Here is a 21,063-nt window from a genome sequence, read left to right on the forward strand (position 1 = left end):
CGGGGGCGCCATAATGAGACACGGGGGGCGCATAATGAGACACGGGGGCGCCTAATGAGACACGGGGGAGCATAATGAGACACGGGGGGGAGCCTAATGAGACACGGGGGCGCCTAATGAGACACGGGGGCGCCTAATGAGACACGGGGGGAGCATAATGAGACACGGGGGAGCCTAATGAGACACGGGGGGCGCATAATGAGACACGGGGGGCCTAATGAGACACGCATAATGAGACACGGGGGCGCCTAATGAGACACGGGGGGAGCATAATGAGACACGGGGGCGCCATAATGAGACACGGGGGGAGCATAATGAGACACGGGGGGAGCATAATGAGACACGGGGGCGCATAATGAGACACGGGGGGAGCATAATGAGACACGGGGGCGCATAATGAGACACGGGGGGCGCCTAATGAGACACGGGGGCGCCTAATGAGACACGGGGGGAGCATAATGAGACACGGGGGCGCCTAATGAGACACGGGGGGCGCCATAATGAGACACGGGGGCGCCTAATGAGACACGGGGGGGCATAATGAGACACGGGGGGCGCCTAATGAGACACGGGGGCGCCTTAATGAGACACGGGGGCGCTTAATGAGACACGGGGGCCTTAATGAGACACGGGGGCGCTTAATGAGACACGGGGGCCTTAATGAGACACGGGGGCGCTTAATGAGACACGGGGGCGCTTAATGAGACACGGGGGCGCTTAATGAGACACGGGGGCGCTTAATGAGACACGGGGGCCTTAATGAGACACGGGGGCCTTAATGAGACACGGGGGCCTTAATGAGACACGGGGGCGCCTTAATGAGACACGGGGGCCTTAATGAGACACGGGGGCGCTTAATGAGACACGGGGGCCTTAATGAGACACGGGGGCCTTAATGAGACACGGGGGCGCCTTAATGAGACACGGGGGCGCCTTAATGAGACACGGGGGCGCCTTAATGAGACACGGGGGCGCTTAATGAGACACGGGGGCGCTTAATGAGACACGGGGGCGCTTAATGAGACACGGGGGCGCTTAATGAGACACGGGGGCGCTTAATGAGACACGGGGGCGCTTAATGAGACACGGGGGCGCCTTAATGAGACACGGGGGCGCTTAATGAGACACGGGGGCCTTAATGAGACACGGGGGCCTTAATGAGACACGGGGGCGCCTTAATGAGACACGGGGGCCTTAATGAGACACGGGGGCGCTTAATGAGACACGGGGGCGCTTAATGAGACACGGGGGCGCTTAATGAGACACGGGGGCGCTTAATGAGACACGGGGGCGCTTAATGAGACACGGGGGCGCCTTAATGAGACACGGGGGCCTTAATGAGACACGGGGGCCTTAATGAGACACGGGGGCGCTTAATGAGACACGGGGGCGCTTAATGAGACACGGGGGCGCTTAATGAGACACGGGGGCCTTAATGAGACACGGCGCCTTAATGAGACACGGGGGCCTTAATGAGACACGGGGGCCTTAATGAGACACGGCGCCTTAATGAGACACGGGGCCTTAATGAGACACGGGGCCTTAATGAGACACGGGGGGCGCTTAATGAGACACGGGGCCTTAATGAGACACGGGGGCCTTAATGAGACACGGCGCCTTAATGAGACACGGGGGCCTTAATGAGACACGGGGGCCTTAATGAGACACGGCGCCTTAATGAGACACGGGGGCCTTAATGAGACACGGGGGCCTTAATGAGACACGGGGGCCTTAATGAGACACGGCGCCTTAATGAGACACGGGGCCTTAATGAGACACGGCGCCTTAATGAGACACGGGGCCTTAATGAGACACGGCGCCTTAATGAGACACGGCGCCTTAATGAGACACGGCGCCTTAATGAGACACGGCGCCATAATGAGACACGGCGCCTAATAAGACACGGCGCCATTTAGACACGGCGCCTAATCCAGACACGGCGCCTAATGAGACACGGGGCCTACATTCTACACGGGTAATGAGACACGGGGCCTAATGAGACACGGGGCCTAATGAGACACGGGCCATGCTCTACACGGGGCCTAATGAGACACGGGGCCTAATGAGACACGGGGCCTAATGAGACACGGGGCCTAATGAGACACGGGGCCTAATGAGACACGGGGCCTAATGAGACACGGGGCCTAATGAGACACGGGGCCTAATGAGACACGGGGCCTAATGAGACACGGGGCCTAATGAGACACGGGGCCTAATGAGACACGGGGCCTAATGAGACACGGGGCCTAATGAGACACGGGGCCTAATGAGACACGGGGCCTAATGAGACACGGGGCCATAATGAGACACGGGGCCTAATGAGACACGGGGCCTAATGAGACACGGGGCCTAATGAGACACGGGGCCTAATGAGACACGGGGAGACATGGCGCCTAATGAGACATGGGGGGCCTAATGAGACATGGGGCCTAATGAGACATGGGGGGGCGCCTAATGAGACATGGGGCCTAATGAGACATGGGGCCTAATGAGACATGGGGCCTAATGAGACATGGGGCCTAATGAGACATGGGGCCTAATGAGACATGGGGCCTAATGAGACATGGGGCCTAATGAGACATGGGGCCTAATGAGACATGGGGGGGCGCCTAATGAGACATGGGGCCTAATGAGACATGGGGCCTAATGAGACATGGGGGAGCGCATAATGAGACATGGGGCCTAATGAGACACGGGGAGGCATAATGAGACATGGGGGAGGCATAATGAGACATGGGGGAGGCATAATGAGACATGGGGGAGGCATAATGAGACATGGGGGAGGCATAATGAGACATGGGGGAGGCCTAATGAGACACGGGGAGGGCGCCTAATGAGACATGGGGGAGGCATAATGAGACATGGGGGGGGGCATTTGGAAAAGCATTCCAGGTGAAGCTGGTTGAGAGAAATCTTTGCACACTCTTGGCAGTCATTAAGGTGAGGGGAGGCTTTTTGAAGAATCTCAAATATAAAATATATTTTGATTTGTTTAACACTTTTTTGGTAACTACATGATTCCATAGGTGTTCATTCATAGTGTTGATGTCTTCACTATACTTTCACAGTGTAGAAAATAGTAAAAATAAAGTAATCTGTGATATATTTGGCTGTTTCCGCGGCATAACATGTAGAAGTTGTCAGGTTTAGAAGAAGTGACTGCTAAATGCTAACTCCCATTCGTATAAGCTGGTTAGCATAGCTAGCATACAGAAATGGGTGGTGGTCGTCAGATTGGTAACAACAGCTGAACATGTGTTGGGGTTGACATCCATACAAGCATTATACTCCCATTTTGACTTCAAAATAAACAATAGCCTAATTTTGCTGGGGGGAAATGATGAGATTCAGGACCCCCCCACCCGTTTCCATGGCAATTCCATTGTTTTGGTCGAGTTCCATTGACCTCTTCACTGCATCTATTATAAATAGTTCTAGAATGTTGTAGAGAAACAGGAAGTAAAGAAAAGTGCACGTAATTCAGAATGAAACTGTAACAGGACATGTGGCCTGTTCTCTCCTACTTCAGGGCACAGTGAACTCTATCCCCTAACATCTACGCAGCTGATTGGTGAACAGAGTTGAGCTGCAGAAGAGACAACAGCTGATTCTGTGTGTGTGTGTGTGTGTGTGTGTGTGTGTGTGTGTGTGTGTGTGTGTGTGTGTGTGTGTGTGTGTGTGTGTGTGTGTGTGTGTGTGTGTGTTACCTCCTCAGTGATAGAGTCCAGTGAGGAGGTAGCTTCATCATACAGCAGGATAGGAGGGTTCTTCAGTATGGCCCTGGCTATGGCCACACGCTGCTTCTCCCCACCTGAAACACACACAGCAAGTCAATAATGCTGTCCTGAAACACACGACAACAGAGACATAACAGCAAGTCAATAATGCTGTCCTGACACACGACAACAGAGACATAACAGCAAGATATAGAAAGCCCCAGTAGTAACTACACCAGTCAGACTGGTAGATATAGAAAGCCCCAGTAGTAACTACACCAGTCAGACTGGTAGATATAGAAAGCCCCAGTAGTAACTACCAGTCAGACTGGTAGATATAGAAAGCCCCAGTAGTAACTACACCAGTCAGACTGGTAGATATAGAAAGCCCCAGTAGTAACTACACCAGTCAGACTGGTAGATATAGAAAGCCCCAGTAGTAACTACACCAGTCAGACTGGTAGATATAGAAAGCCCCAGTAGTAACTACCAGTCAGACTGGTAGATATAGAAAGCCCCAGTGGTAACAGTAAGAGAAGAGCACAGTAGAACAGCCTGGCTGTTAAGAGCCACAGAGCCTTGGACTCTGATGAACTCATGTTAACACTGGCTTCAGTCACGTCCTCATCAACACTAGATACCAGACTGGAGGCCTCTCCTGGTCCCTCTATACTAGACAACTAGCTTCACAACACTAGATACCAGACTGGAGGCCTCTCCTGGTCCCTCTATACTAGACAACTAGCTTCACAACACTAGATACCAGACTGGAGGCCTCTCCTGGTCCCTCTATACTAGACAACTAGCTTCACAACACTAGATACCAGACTGGAGGCCTCTCCTGGTCCCTCTACACTAGACAACTAGCTTCACAACACTAGATACCAGACTGGAGACCTCTCCTGGTCCCTCTACACTAGACAACTAGCTTCACAACACTAGATATCAGACTGGAGGCCTCTCCTGGTCCCTCTACACTAGACAGTCAGTTAGTTAGTTCTCTCTAAAGCACTGGCTGTAATTCGTTGTCCTTGAATGGTGTTTGGAAGATTATCAAGGTTAAAGTTGAATAATTTCAAACAAAGATGATTATGGCTTTACAAGCATTACCATGTTATCTGTCCAAAGACAGCCGTGCCAAGCATCACCCCTGTCCCTACCTGACAGTTTGAGTCCCCTCTCCCCGACCTGAGTGTCGTATCCGTGGGGCATCCTGAGGATGGCGTCGTGGATCCCTGCCAGCCGTGCCACCTGGTACACCTCCTCTGGCGTGGCGTTGATGTTCCCGTACTGAAGGTTGTAGAAGATGGTGTTGTGGAAGAGCACTGCATCCTGGGTAGGAAGGAAGGGGTAGAGAGAGCGACAGAGCGAGCGAGAAGAGGAAACAGTACAGTCAATCAATACCGTCAGCTCAACTTGAGGAGAGAGGACACACGTCGTCGGGAGAGAGGACACGTCGGGAGAGAGGACACGTCGGGAGAGAGGACACGTCGGGAGAGGACAAAATAAAGTGATGTAACACACTGAACAAAGAAAAACTGTTCTTTCAACATCTGACCCCTTGTTGTCAGAGTTTGTTGTTGTCCAATTCAACTTAATAAAGGATCAGTAAGTTCATCAAATCAAGTTAGTTTTACCTGTGGTACCACCCCTACGGCCCGTCGCAGGCTGTCCAGTCCAACATCCCTGATGTTCTGTCCAGCGATGTAGATGTTTCCCTTCTGGGGCTCGTAAAACCGGAACAACATACGCATTATGGTGCTCTTCCTGAAACAACACAGAACCATGGTTACTATGGCGCCCTTCCTGAAACACAGAACCATGGTGCTCTTCCTGAAACAACACAGAACCATGGTTACTATGGTGCTCTTCCTGAAACAACACAGAACCATGGTTACTATGGCGCTCTTCCTGAAACAACACAGAACCATGGTTACTATGGCGCTCTTCCTGAAACAACACAGAACCATGGTTACTATGGCGCTCTTCCTGAAACAACACAGAACCATGGTTACTATGGCGCTCTTCCTGAAACAACACAGAACCATGGTTACTATGGCGCTCTTCCTGAAACAACACAGAACCATGGTTACTATGGCGCTCTTCCTGAAACAACACAGAACCATGGTTACTATGGCGCTCTTCCTGAAACAACACAGAACCATGGTTACTATGGTGCTCTTCCTGAAACAACACAGAACCATGGTTACTATGGTGCTCTTCCTGAAACAACACAGAACCATGGTTACTATGGCGCTCTTCCTGAAACAACACAGAACCATGGTTACTATGGCGCTCTTCCTGAAACACAGAACCATGGTTACTATGGTGCTCTTCCTGAAACAACACAGAACCATGGTTACTATGGTGCTCTTCCTGAAACAACACAGAACCATGGTTACTATGGCGCGCTTCCTGAAACAACACAGAACCATGGTTACTATGGCGCTCTTCCTGAAACAACACAGAACCATGGTTACTATGGTGCTCTTCCTGAAACAACTGTGCTTTGGCAAAGTGGGTGGGGTTATATCCTTCCTGTTAAAAGCTGAGATGAAATATTTCTGACCAGTGCACTTCATACGACCATTTCAGACAGGTCAAGGCCTTTCTAAACGAGTGCCCACCCCGATCCGCTCCCTCCCACCCCGATCCGCTCCCTCCTACGAGTACCCACCCCGATCCGCTCCCTCCCACCCCGATCCGCTCCCTCCCACCCCGATCCGCTCCCTCCCACCCCGATCCGCTCCCTCCCACCCCGATCCGCTCCCTCCCCCCGATCCGTACCCACCCCGATCCCTCCCTCCCTCCCCCCCGATCCCCTCCCACCCACCCCGATCCGCTCCCTCCCTCCCACCCCGATCCGCTCCCTCCTACCCGCCCCTCCGACCCGCCCCCTCCTACCCGCCCCCCCCGACCCGCCCCCCCTCCTACCCACCCACCCCGATCCGCCCCTCCCACCCACCCCGATCCGCCCCCTCCCACCCACCCCCCCGATCCACTCCCTCCCACCCCGATCCACTCCCTCCTACCCCGATCCACTCCCTCCTACCCCGATCCACTCCCTCCTACCCCGATCCACTCCCTCCTACCCCGATCCACTCCCTCCTACCCCGATCCACTCCCTCCTACCCCGATCCACTCCCTCCTACCCCCATCCACTCCCTCCTACCCCGATCCACTCCCCCTCCTACCCCGATCCACTCCCTCCTACCCCGATCCACTCCCTCCTACCCCGATCCACTCCCTCCTACCCCGATCCACTCCCTCCTACCCCGATCCACTCCCTCCTACCCCGATCCACTCCCTCCTACCCCGATCCACTCCCTCCTACAAGTACCTACCCCGATCCGCTCCCTCCTACGATGGCCACCTTCTTCCCAGCCGGCACCTGGAAGGAGACGCCCTCTAGAACCTTCTGTCCTTCCAGGTACTCAAAGTAGACATCCTCAAACCTGATGGTGGCTTCTTGAGGGGTGACGGAGAGAGGAGGGGCCAGATCTGTCTCCTAGAGTAGAGAGACAAGAGAGTTAGGATAGACTACTTACTATAGACTAGGGGGGGGTCACAGGAGAACAGGGGCCAGCTCCTTCACCTGTAGACAGACACACGAGAGGAACTAGTACTGGAGTATAAGTATAGAACCTATTAGGAATACTGTGTGCAGCTGGTCAGTAATTCCAGTGTTCTAGATAGATCTTCGCTCTAGCCCAGCACAAGGTGGGCTCTGAGTCAAAATAAGTGCACTACATAGGGAATAAGGGTGCAATTGGTATGTGTTACCTTGATCTTGGTGTCAATACTGAGCAGTGTGAAGAGGGTATTCATGTCGATCAGGGCCTGGCGTGTCTCTCTGTACACGGTGCCCAGGAAGTTAAGAGGCAGAGAGAGCTGGAACAGCAGACCATTCACCATCACCAGGTCTCCTACTGTCATAGAGCCTGTCAACAATATCAACACACTGTCAAACCTCCACAGCTACTTAAAGGAGGAATCTGCAGGAATGGAATGTTGATTTTGTAATGTGATTTGGTTTGAGTCCACATCACAACACCGATTAAAGGGTTCTCAATCTTTCTATTAGGGTTAGTTAGTAGGGGTTAGACTAACCTGTCACCTTTAGTTACGGTTAGTTACAGTTGAAGTCAGAAGTTCACATACACTTAGGTTGGAGTCATTAAACTTGTTTTTCAACCACTACACAAATTTCTTGTTAACAAACTGTTGTTTTGGTATGTTGGTTAGGACATTACTTTGTGCATGACACAAGTCATTTTTCCAACAATTGTTTACAGAGATTATTTTATAATTCACTGTATCACAATTCCAGTGGGTGAGAAGTTTACATACACTAAGTTGACTGTGCCTTTAAAACAGCTTGGAAAATTTCAGAAAATTGTCAATTAGCCTATCAGAAGCTTCTAAAGCAATGACATCATTTGAGTCAATTGGAGGGGTACCTGTGGATGTATTTCAAGGTCTACCTTCAAACTCAGTGCCTCCTTGCTTGACATCATGGGACAATCTAAATAAATCAGCAAAGAACTCAGAAAGAAATTTGAAGATCTCCTCAAGTCTGGTTCATCCTTGGGAGCAATTTACAAATGCCTGAATGTACCACATTTATCTGTACACACAATAGTACGCAAGTATAAACACCATGGGACCACGCAGCCGTCATACCTCTCAGGAAGGAGACGCGTTCTGTCTCCTAGAGATTAACGTACTTTGGTGCGAAAAGTGCAAATCAATCCCAGAACAGCAGCAAAGGACCTTGTGAAGATGCTGGAGGAAACGGGGAGAAAAGTATCTACATCCACAGTAAAACGAGTCCCATATCGACATAACCTGAACGGCCACTCAGCAAGGAAGAAGCCACTGCTCCAAAACCGCCATAAAAAAGCCAGACTACGGTTTGCAACTGCACATGGAGACAAAGACCGTACATTTTGGAGAAATGTCCTCTGGTCTGATGAAACAAAAATATAACTGTTTGGCCATAATGTACATTGTTATGTTTGGAGGAAAAGGGGGAGGCTTGCAAGCCGAAGAACACCATCCCAACCGTGAAGCACGGAGGTGGCAGCATCATGTTGTGGGGGGCTTTACTGCAGGAGGGACTGGTGCACTTCACAAAATACATGGCATCATGAGGCACGGAAATTACATGGATATATTGAAGCAACATCTCAAGACATCAGTCAGGAAGTCGCAAATGGGTCTTCCAAATGGACAATGACCCCAAGCATACTTCCAAAGTTGTGGCAAAATGGCTTAAGGACAACAAAGTCAAGGTATTGGAGTGTCCATCACAAAGCCCTGACCTCAATCCCATAGAAAATTTGTGGGCAGAACTGAAAAAGCATGATCGAGCAAAGAGGCCTACAAACCTGACTCAGTTACACCAGTTCTGTCAGGAGGCCTACAAACCTGACTCAGTTACACCAGCTCTGTCAGGAGGAATGGGCCAATATTTACCCATCTTATTGTGGGAAGCTTGTGGAAGGCTACCGAAATGTTTGACCCAAGTTAAACATTTTAAAGGCAATGATACCAAATACTAATTGAGTGTATGTAAACTTCTGACCCACTGGGAATTTGATGAAAGAAATAAAAGCTCAAATAAATAATTTTCTCTACTATTATTCTGACATTTCACATTCTTAAAATAAAGTGGTGATCCTAACTGAACAAAGACCGAGTTTAAAACACCCTAACTGGGTTTAAATGCATTTGGCTGAGGCGTATGTACACTTCTGACTTCAACTGTAGGGTGTAGGGGTTAGTTAGGGTGTAGGGGGCAGTTAGGGGGAGGTAGAAACATCTGCCACGCTGATCCTCAACACTGGAGCTCCCCAGGGGTGTGTGTGCAGTCCCATCCTGTACTCCCTGTTCACACACACGACTGCACGACTCCAACACCATCATTGAGTTTATTAGTGGCGGTAGGTAGCCTTGTGAGCGTTGGGACAGTAACCGAAAGCTCGAAATACCCGAAATCTGTCGTTCTCTGCCCCTGAACAAGGCACTGTTCCTAGGCAGTCATTGAAAATATGAATTTGTTCTTTAACTGACTTGCCTAGTTAAATAAAAGTAAAACATGTCAATTTTAAAAAAGTTTGCAGACAACACAACAGTAGACCTGATTACCAACAACGACGAGACAGCCAATAGAGAGGAGGTCAGAGACCTGGCCGGGTGGTGCCAGAATAACAACCTATTCCTCAACGTAACCAAGACTAAGGAGATGATTGTGGACTACAGGAAGAGGACTGAGCACGCCCCCATTCTCATCGACAGGGCTGTAGTGGAGCAGGTTGAGAGCTTCAAGTTCCTTGGTCTCCACATCACCAACAAACTAACATGGTCCAAACACACCAAGACAGTCTTGAAGAGGGCACGGAAAACCGATTTCCCCTCAGGAATCTAAAAAGATTTGGTATGGGTCCTGATCCCAAAAAGGTTCTACAGCTACACCATCGAGAGCATCCTGACTGGTTGCATCACTGCCTGGTACGGCAACTGCTCGGCCTCTGACCGCAAGGCACTACAGAGGGTAGTGCGTACGGCCCAGTACATCATTGGGGCCAAGTCTAGGACAAAAAGGCTTCTCAACAGTTTTTATCCCCAAGCCATAAGACTCCTGAACAGGTAATCAAATGGCTACCCGGACTATCTGCATTGTGTGCCTCCCCCAACCCCTCTTTTACACTACTGCTACTCTGTTCATCATATATGCATAGTCACTTTAACCATATCTACATGTACATACTACCTCAATTGGCCCGATCAACCAGTGCACCCGCAGGGCGTAGGGGGTCGTCAGGGCGTAGGGGGTCGTCAGGGTTCGTCAGGGCGTAGGGGTTCGTCAGGGCGTAGGGGTTCGTTAGGGCGTAGGGGTTCGTTAGGGCGTAGGGGTTCGTCAGGGCGTAGGGGTTCGTCAGGGCGTAGGGGTTCGTCAGGGCGTAGGGGGTCGTTAGGGCGTAGGGGTTCGTTAGGGCGTAGGGGTTCGTTAGGGCGTAGGGGTTCGTTAGGGCGTAGGGGTTCGTCAGGGCGTAGGGGGTCGTCAGGGCGTAGGGGTTCGTTAGGGTGTAGGGGTTCGTTAGGGTGTAGGGGTTCGGGTTAGTTAGGGTGTAGGGGGTCGTCAGGGTTCGTCAGGGTGTAGGGGTTCGTCAGGGCGTAGGGGGTCGTCAGGGTTCGTCAGGGTGTAGGGGTTCGTCAGGGCGTAGGGGGTTAGGCGTCAGGGTTCGTCAGGGCGTAGGGGGGTCGTCAGGGTGTAGGGGTTCGTCAGGGCGTAGGGGGGGTCGTCAGGGTTCGTCAGGGCGTAGGGGTTCGTCAGGGTGTAGGGGTTCGTCAGGGCGTAGGGGTCGTCAGGGTTCGTCAGGGTGTAGGGGTTCGTTAGGGCGTAGGGGTTCGTTAGGGTGTAGGGGTTCGTTAGGGCGTAGGGGTTCGTTAGGGTGTAGGGGTTCGTTAGGGCGTAGGGGTTCGTTAGGGCGTAGGGGTTCGTTAGGGCGTAGGGGTTCGTTAGGGTGTAGGGGTTCGTTAGGGTGTAGGGGTTCGTTAGGGTGTAGGGGTTAGTTAGGGTGTAGGGGTTCGGGTTCGTTAGGGTGTAGGGGTTCGGGTTAGTTAGGGTGTAGGGGTTCGGGTTAGTTAGGGTGTAGGGGTTCGGGTTAGTTAGGGTGTAGGGGTTCGGGTTAGTTAGGGTGTAGGGGTTCGGGTTAGTTAGGGTGTAGGGGTTCGTTAGGGTGTAGGGGTTCGTTAGGGTGTAGGGGTTCGGGTTAGTTAGGGTGTAGGGGTTCGGGTTAGTTAGGGTGTAGGGGTTCGGGTTAGTTAGGGTGTAGGGGTAGACTGACCTGCCATGATCCCCTTGCTAGCTAGCACCATGATACCAGTGAGGCCCACACTAAAGATGGCACTCTGTCCAAAGTTGAGCATGGCCAGGGTATAGGTGGTCTTCAGGGAGGAGGACTCGTAGCTCTTCAGATAACCATCATACTTCTCTGCTTCATACTTCTCATTGTTGAAATACTGGAACAGAGAGAGAGAGGGAGGTCAGACAGTATCATGTAGTATAATACTGGAACAGTGAGAGAGAGGTGAGGTCAGACAGTATCATGTAGTATAATACTGGAACAGAGAGAGAGGAGAGAGAGAGAGTATAATACTGGAACAGAGAGAGAGAGAGGTGAGGTCAGACAGTATCATGTAGTATAATACTGGAACAGAGAGAGGTGAGGTCAGACAGTATCATGTAGTATAATACTGGAACAGAGAGAGAGAGAGGTGAGGTCAGACAGTATCATGTAGTATAATACTGGAACAGAGAGAGAGAGGGAGAGAGAGAGAGAGAGAGAGCGAGGGAGTAGTATAATACTGGAACAGAGGGAGGTGAGGTCAGAAAGTATCATGTAGTATAATACTGGAACAGAGAGAGAGAGGGAGAGAGAGAGAGAGAGGTGAGGTCAGACAGTATCATGTAGTATAATACTGGAACAGAGAGAGAGGGAGAGAGAGGGAGAGAGAGAGAGAGAGAGAGAGAGAGAGAGAGAGAGAGAGAGAGAGACAGTGAGGAACAGAGAGAGAGAGAGGTGAGGTCAGACAGTATCATGTAGTATAATACTGGAACAGAGAGAGAGGGAGAGAGAGTGAGGTCAGACAGTATCATGTAGTATAATACTGGAACAGAGAGAGAGAGAGGTGAGGTCAGACAGTATCATGTAGTATAATACTGGAACAGAGAGAGAATTCTGAAGTGCACTTTGAACATGTCAGAATAATTGTCCACATTGACTTTCCCTCAGCCAACAAGATGAGTAACGAACAGCTAAATCACTAGCCTATTTCAAACTACTATAGTAGAACAGTTTAGGCCACCTATTGTATTGGGCAGCTTGTGGAGAAAGAAATATAGTCTGTTCCAAACAGACTCTGGGACAGTTGTGGGACGATAGACCCCAAGTTTAAACAACCAGTAGGCTTAAGCTACATACATTATAATTTAAACATTTGAGTTTGATGCAACAGAAAACACCCTGCACATGGACACCTGCTCATCCAACATCTCATTCCAAAATCATGGGCATTAATATGAAGTTGGTCCCTCCTTTGCTGCTATAACAGCCTCCACTCTTCTAGGAAGGCTTTCCACTAGATGTTGGAACATTGCTGCTATAACAGCCTCCACTCTTCTGGGAAGGCTTTCCACTAGATGTTGGAACATTGCTGCTATAACAGCCTCCACTCTTCTGGGAAGGCTTTCCACTAGATGTTGGAACATTGCTGCTATAACAGCCTCCACTCTTCTGGGAAGGCTTTCCACTAGATGTTGGAACATTGCTGCTATAACAGCCTCCACTCTTCTGGGAAGGCTTTCCACTAGATGTTGGAACATTGCTGCTATAACAGCCTCCACTCTTCTGGGAAGGCTTTCCACTAGATGTTGGAACATTGCTGCTATAACAGCCTCCACTCTTCTGGGAAGGCTTTCCACTAGATGTTGGAACATTGCTCCTATAACAGCCTCCACTCTTCTGGGAAGGCTTTCCACTAGATGTTGGAACATTGCTGCTATAACAGCCTCCACTCTTCTGAGAAGGCTTTCCACTAGATGTTGGAACATTGCTGTAGGGACTTGCTTCCATTCAGCCACGAGCATTAGTGAGATCAGTCACTGATGTTGGGGGCGATTAGTCCTGGCTCGCAGTCGGCGTTCCAATTCATCCCAAAGGTGTTTGAAGGGGTTGAGGTCAGGGCTCTGTCCAGGCCAGTCAAGTTCTTCCATACCAATCTCAACAAACCATCTCTGTATGGACCTGCACGGGGGCTCCCGAGTGGCGCAGCGGTTTAAGGCACTGCATCTCAATGCAAGAGGAGTCACTACAGTCCCTGGTTCGAATCCAGGCTGTATCACATCGGTCGTGATTGGGAGTCCGATAGGGCGGCGCACAATTGGCCCAGCATCGTCCGGGTTTGGCCGTCATTGTAAATAAGAATATGTTCTTAACTGACGTGCCTAGTTAAATAAAGGTTACTTTTAAATAACAATTGTCATGCTGAAACTGTTGCTACAAATTTAGAAGCACAGAATCATCTAGAATGTCATTGTATGCTATAGCGTTAAGATTTCCCTTCACTGGAACTAAGGGGCCGAGCCTGAACCTTGAAAAACAAGGCAGGGGGGTTATAGAACAGACATTTAAATGGAAAACAAGGCAGGGGGGTTATAGAACAGACATTTAAATGGAAAACAAGGCAGGGGGTTATAGAACAGACATTTAAATGGAAAACAAGGCAGGGGGGTTATAGAACAGACATTTAAATGGAAAACAAGGCAGGGGGGTTATAGAACAGACATTTAAATGGAAAACAAGGCAGGGGGTTATAGAACAGACATTTAAATGGAAAACAAGGCAGGGGGGGGGGGGGTTATAGAACAGGCATTTAAATGAAAACAAGGCAGGGGGGGTTATAGAACAGACATTTAAATGGGAAACAAGGCAGGGGGGGGGGTTATAGAACAGACATTTAAATGAAAAACAAGGCAGGGGGGTTATAGAACAGACATTTAAATGAAAACAAGGCAGGGGGTTATAGAACAGACATTTAAATGGAAAACAAGGCAGGGGGTTATAGAACAGACATTTAAATGGAAAACAAGGCAGGGGGGTATAGAACAGACATTTAAATGGAAAACAAGGCAGGGGGGTTATAGAACAGACATTTAAATGGAAAACAAGGCAGGGGGGAACAGACATTATAGAACAGACATTTAAATGGAAAACAAGGCAGGGGGTTATAGAACAGACATTTAAATGGAAAACAAGGCAGGGGGGGGTTATAGAACAGACATTTAAATGGAAAACAAGGCAGGGGGTTATAGAACAGACATTTAAATGGAAAACAAGGCAGGGGTGTATAGAACAGACATTTAAATGGAAAACAAGGCAGGGGGGTTATAGAACAGACATTTAAATGGAAAACAAGGCAGGGGGGTTATAGAACAGACATTTAAATGGAAAACAAGGCAGGGGGGTTATAGAACAGACATTTAAATGGAAAACAAGGCAGGGGGGGGGTTATAGAACAGACATTTAAATGGAAAACAAGGCAGGGGGTTATAGAACAGACATTTAAATGGAAAACAAGGCAGGGGGGTTATAGAACAGACATTTAAATGGAAAACAAGGCAGGGGGGGTTATAGAACAGACATTTAAATGGAAAAAAGGCAGGGGGGACATTATAGAACAGACATTTAAATGGAAAACAAGGCAGGGGGGGGGTTATAGAACAGACATTTAAATGGAAAACAAGGCAGGGGGGTTATAGAACAGACATTTAAATGAAAACAAGGCAGGGGGGGGTTATAGAACAGACATTTAAATGGAAAACAAGGCAGGGGGTTATAGAACAGACATTTAAATGGAAAACAAGGCAGGGGGGTTATAGAACAGACATTTAAATGGAAAACAAGGCAGGGGGGACATTATAGAACAGACATTTAAATGGAAAACAAGGCAGGGGGGTTATAGAACAGACATTTAAATGGAAAACAAGGCAGGGGGGTTATAGAACAGACATTTAAATGGAAAACAAGGCAGGGGGGGGTTATAGAACAGACATTTAAATGGAAAACAAGGCAGGGGGTTATAGAACAGACATTTAAATGGAAAACAAGGCAGGGGGGTTATAGAACAGACATTTAAATGGAAAACAAGGCAGGGGGGGTTATAGAACAGACATTTAAATGGAAAACAAGGCAGGGGGGGTTATAGAACAGACATTTAAATGGAAAACAAGGGATGATGAATATCTATCCATGTCATTGAGCAGCAGAATATTAAGGAGGAGGAGAGGAACACGACAGACAGAGAACACGGGAGAGAGAACGACAGAGGGAGAGAGAACGACAGAGAGGGACAGAGAACACGACAGAGAGGGACAGAGAACACGACAGAGAACACGAACGACAGAGAGGGAGAGAGAACGACAGAGAGGGAGAGAGAACACGACAGAGAGGGAACACGAGAGAACGACAGAGAGGGAGAGAGAACGACAGAGAGGGAGAGAGACAGAGAGGAGAACGACACAGACAGAGAGGGAGAGGGAGAGAGAACGACAGACAGAGAGAGGAGAGAGAGAGAACGACAGAGAGGGAGAGAGAACGACAGAGAGGGAGAGAGAGCACGACAGAGAGGGAGAGAGAACGACAGAGAGGGAGAGAGAACGACAGAGAGGGAGAGAGAACGACAGAGAGGGAGAGAGAACGACAGAGAGGGAGAGAACGACAGAGAGGAGAGAGAACGAGAAGAGAACGACAGAGAGGGAGAGAGAACGACAGAGAGGGAGAGAGAACGACAGAACGACAGAGAGGGAGAGAAACGACAGAGAGGGAGAGACAGAAGGAACAGAGAGAGAGGACAGAGAGGGAGAGAACGACAGAGAGGGAGAGAGAACGACAGAGAGGGAGAGAGAACGACAGAGAGGGAGAGAGAACGACAGAGAGGGAGAGAGAACGACAGAGAGGGAGAGAGAACGACAGAGAGGGAGAGAGAACGAACGACAGAGAGGGAGAGAGAACGACAGAGAGGAGAGAGAGAAGAGAGGAGAGAGAACGACAGAGAGGGAGAGAACGACAGAAGGAGAGAGAACGACAGAGAGGGAGAGAGAACGACAGAGAGGAGAGAACGACAGAGAGAGAGAACGAGAGGAGAGAGAACGACAGAGGGAGAGAGAACGACAGAGAGGGAGAGAGAACGACAGAGAGGGAGAGAGAACGACAGAGAGGGAGAGAGAACGACAGAGAGGGAGAGAGAACGACAGAGAGGAGAGAGAACGACAGAGAGGGAGAGAGAACGACAGAGAGGGAGAGAGAACGACAGAGAGGGAGAGAGAACGACAGAGAGGAGAGAGAAACGACAGAGAGGGAGAGAGAACGACAGAGAGGGAGAGAGAACGACAGAGAGGGAGAGAGAACGACAGAGAGGGAGAGAGAACGACAGAGAGGGAGAGAGAACGACAGAGAGGGAGAGAGAACGACAGAGAGGGAGAGAGAACGACAGAAGGAGAGAGAACGACAGAGAAGGAGAGAGAACGACAGAGGAAAGGTAGAGAAAGAGAAACTGTCTCACCTTAACGGTCTCATAGTTCAGTAAAGAGTCAATGGCAGCGTTTCCTGCCTCGTTGTCTGCATTGTTCATCTCTATCCTGAACCGAGTCCTAGAGAACAAGATGGACGCCAACGTTACACAGCTGGGAAGAATTCACAGGACAAGGTAGCTTCAGCTTTTCTATACTGCTAGCTATAGCCAAGCCAAACACATATATGCTTAGTACAATGTAAACCTACAGGTAGCTAAGGTGAGGGTCATCTGTCAACAACAACAACCTAGTGGAATGTACCTCCACTGTGTGACAGCAATGGTGAAGGCTGTATACGCTCCCAGAGTACCCAGAGTCACCGCAGCAAATTCCACCCCGCATTTATAATACTGAGGAGAGAGAGACATTTTACTATTGTAGAGAGGAGGGAAACATAATGCTGAGAAACGAGGGAGAAAGACATCAAACTGGAGGTGGATAAAGATATTATCAAGGTATCACTTCAACAGACTAGCGGAGCTAGAACAGAAGTCAACCAACCACGTCTGAATATCCAGACTCATTATTAGACTCACTAGGTAGGTAAACACTATTATAATAGATATTACATTTCTGCCCATTTCAACATCAAATGGACGGCTGGAAACTATTACTGTAAGACTGGTTCCTACTGCTAATGCTGCCCTTCGCTGAAACGGCGCCGGTCCGGCCTGGTGCAACGGTACTGGTCCAGCTTCCTTTCCATATGCTAACATGGAGAACAGTCTCCATGGCTGTGGAGTCTACACTATCTAATGCTAACATGGGGTAGGGGTAGAGTCCCCCTGCCTCACCCTCTACTTCCCCCCCTGCCTCACCCTCTACTTCCCCCTGCCTCACCCTCTACTTCCCCCTGCCTCACCCTCTACTTCCCCCCTGCCTCACCCTCTACTTCCCCCTGCCTCACCCTCTACTTCCCCCCTGCCTCACCCTCTACTTCCCCCGCCTCACCCTCTACTACTTCCCCTGCTCACCCTCTCCCCCTGCCTCACCCTCTACTTCCCCTGCCTCACCCTTCCCCCTGCCTCACCCTCTACTTCCCCTGCCTCACCCTCTACTTGGGTTAGGGGTTACCCACCAGGATAGCAGAGACCAGCCCCATCTCCAGCGCAGTGGGTCCCAGGTTGAAGACAATGGCAGAGAGGACGAAGGAGATGCCCCTGGTGCCCCTATCAATGGCCTTTGACAACGCCCCCGTCTGGCGGGACAGGTGGAAGCCCAGGTCCAGGCTGTGGAGGTGCAGGAACACGTTCTTGGCGATACGCCGGATGGAACTCTGGGCCACCTTCCCAAACACGGCGTTACGCAGCTCGTTGAAGAGGGCCGAACCGGCACGGGACACACCGTCTGGGAGAAGAGAAAGAGGATTTCATCAGAGAGAACAGCACACCAGCCTTTATACCAATCAGAGACAGACAAGGGGATTTTTTTAAATTTAATTTTACCTTTATTTAACCAGGCAAGTCAGTTAAGAACATATTCTTATTTTCAATGACGGCCTAGGAACAGTGGGTTAACTGCCTGTTCAGGGGCAGAACGACAGATTTGTACCTTGTCAGGTCGGGGGTTTGAACTCGCAACCTTCCGGTTACTAGTCCAACGCTCTAACCACTAGGCTACGCTGCCGCCCCGGATATAGAGATCAATTGATTTGGTTGTACTTGGCAAGTCAGGCCAGGCTGTGTAGTGACAGAGACCGTCCCAGACCAGACCAGGCTGTGTAGTAACAGAGACCGTCCCAGACCAGACCAGGCTGTGTAGTAACAGAGACCGTCCCAGACCAGGCTGTGTAGTAACAGAGACCGTCCCAGACCAGGCTGTGTAGTAACAGAGACCGTCCCAGGCCAGGCTGTGTAGTAACAGAGACCGTCCCAGACCAGGCCAGGCTGTGTAGTAACAGAGACCGTCCCAGACCAGGCCAGGCTGTGTAGTAACAGAGACCGTCCCAGACCAGGCCAGGCTGTGTAGTAACAGAGACCGTCCCAGACCAGGCCAGGCTGTGTAGTAACAGAGACCGTCCCAGACCAGGCTGTGTAGTAACAGAGACCGTCCCAGACCAGGCTGTGTAGTAACAGAGACCGTCCCAGACCAGGCTGTGTAGTAACAGAGACCGTCCCAGACCAGGCTGTGTAGTAACAGAGACCGTCCCAGACCAGGCCAGGCTGTGTAGTAACAGAGACCGTCCCAGACCAGACCAGGCTGTGTAGTAACAGAGACCGTCCCAGACCAGGCTGTGTAGTAACAGAGACCGTCCCAGACCAGGCTGTGTAGTAACAGAGACCGTCCCAGACCAGGCTGTGTAGTAACAGAGACCGTCCCAGACCAGACCAGGCTGTGTAGTAACAGAGACCGTCCCAGACCAGACCAGGCTGTGTAGTAACAGAGACCGTCCCAGACCAGACCAGGCTGTGTAGTAACAGAGACCGTCCCAGACCAGGCTGTGTAGTAACAGAGACCGTCCCAGACCAGGCTGTGTAGTAACAGAGACCGTCCCAGGCCAGGCTGTGTAGTAACAGAGACAGTCCCAGACCAGGCTGTGTAGTAACAGAGACCGTCCCAGACCAGGCTGTGTAGTAACAGAGACAGTCCCAGACCAGGCTGTGTAGTAACAGAGACCGTCCCAGACCAGACCAGGCTGTGTAGTAACAGAGACCGTCCCAGACCAGGCTGTGTAGTAACAGAGACCGTCCCAGACCAGGCTGTGTAGTAACAGAGACCGTCCCAGTCCAGGCTGTGTAGTAACAGAGACCGTCCCAGACCAGGCTGTGTAGTAACAGAGACCATCCCAGACCAGGCCAGGCTGTGTAGTAACAGAGACCGTCCCAGACCAGGCCAGGCTGTGTAGTAACAGAGACCGTCCCAGACCAGGCCAGGCTGTGTAGTAACAGAGACAGTCCCAGACCAGGCCATGCTGTGTAGTAACAGAGACAGTCCCAGACCAGGCTGTGTAGTAACAGAGACCGTCCCAGACCAGGCTGTGTAGTAACAGAGACCGTCCCAGACCAGACCAGGCTGTGTAGTAACAGAGACCGTCCCAGACCAGGCTGTGTAGTAACAGAGACCGTCCCAGACCAGGCTGTGTAGTAACAGAGACCGTCCCAGACCAGGCTGTGTAGTAACAGAGACCATCCCAGACCAGGCCAGGCTGTGTAGTAACAGAGACCGACCCAGACCAGGCCAGGCTGTTTGAGTAACAGGACCGTTCCAGACCAGGCCAGGCTGTGTAGTAACAGAGACCGCCCAGACCAGGCCAGGCTGTGTAGTAACAGAGACCGCCCAGACCAGGCCATGCTGTGTAGTAACAGAGACAGTCCCAGACCAGACCAGGCTGTGTAGTAACAGAGACCGTCCCAGACCAGGCTGTGTAGTAACAGAGACCGTTATAGACCAGGCTGTGTAGTAACAGAGACCTCCCAGACCAGGCTGTGTAGTAACAGAGACCGTTGGCCCAGACCAGGCTGTGTAGTAACAGAGACCATCCCAGACCAGGCCAGGCTGTGTAGTAACAGAGACAGTTAGACCAGGCCAGGCTGTGTAGTAACAGAGACCGTCCCAGACCAGGCTGTGTAGTAACAGAGACCGTCCCAGACCAGGCTGTGTAGTAACAGAGACCCCCAGACCAGGCTGTGTAGTGACAGCAGCAGTCCCAGACCAGGTTTGTTGGCCCAGTTCAGAGACCTGACAGACCAGGCTGTGTAGTAACAGAGACCGTCCCAGACCAGGCCAGGCTGTGTGCTGACAGCAGCAGTCAGAGTGATGGTTTGGGTTGGCCGAGTTCATTAGAGCGGACAGCAGAAGTCCGAGTGATGGTTTGGGTTGGCTCAGTTCATTAGAGCGGACAGCAGCAGTTATAGTGATGGTTTGGGTTGGCCCAGTTCATTAGAGCGGACAGCAGCAGTCCGAGTGATGGTTTGAGTTGGCCCAGTTCATTAGAGCTGACAGCAGCAGTTATAGTGATGGTTTGAGTTGGCCCAGTTCATTAGAGCTGACAGCAGCAGTTATAGTGATGGTTTGGGTTGGCCCAGTTCATTAGAGCTGACAGCAGCAGTTATAGTGATGGTTTGGGTTGGCCCAGTTCATTAGAGCTGACAGCAGCATTTATAGTGATGGTTTGAGTTGGCCCAGTTCATTAGAGCTGACAGCAGCAGTCAGACTGATGGTTTGAGTTGGCCCAGTTCATTAGAGCTGACAGCAGCAGTTATAGTGATG

General features: G+C 50.6%; 1 protein-coding gene across 1 annotated transcript in view; it reads right to left on the reverse strand.

Annotated features, from left to right (window-relative positions):
• Positions 1–21,063, reverse strand: part of LOC123993782 (iron-sulfur clusters transporter ABCB7, mitochondrial-like) — a 49,704-nt gene that overhangs the window by 5,796 nt on the left and 22,845 nt on the right. The window contains exons 6-14 of the mRNA XM_046296265.1: positions 17,933–18,201; positions 17,116–17,204; positions 16,845–16,932; positions 11,570–11,744; positions 7,500–7,657; positions 7,061–7,224; positions 5,354–5,483; positions 4,877–5,048; positions 3,708–3,811 (exon numbers count right to left, since the gene is read on the reverse strand). Coding sequence (XP_046152221.1) covers positions 3,708–3,811; positions 4,877–5,048; positions 5,354–5,483; positions 7,061–7,224; positions 7,500–7,657; positions 11,570–11,744; positions 16,845–16,932; positions 17,116–17,204; positions 17,933–18,201 — 1,349 coding nt within the window. The remainder of the gene's footprint in view (positions 1–3,707; positions 3,812–4,876; positions 5,049–5,353; positions 5,484–7,060; positions 7,225–7,499; positions 7,658–11,569; positions 11,745–16,844; positions 16,933–17,115; positions 17,205–17,932; positions 18,202–21,063) is intronic.

The sequence above is a fragment of the Oncorhynchus gorbuscha genome, linkage group LG13, assembly GCF_021184085.1.
Source record: "Oncorhynchus gorbuscha isolate QuinsamMale2020 ecotype Even-year linkage group LG13, OgorEven_v1.0, whole genome shotgun sequence".
Lineage (NCBI taxonomy): Eukaryota > Metazoa > Chordata > Actinopteri > Salmoniformes > Salmonidae > Oncorhynchus > Oncorhynchus gorbuscha.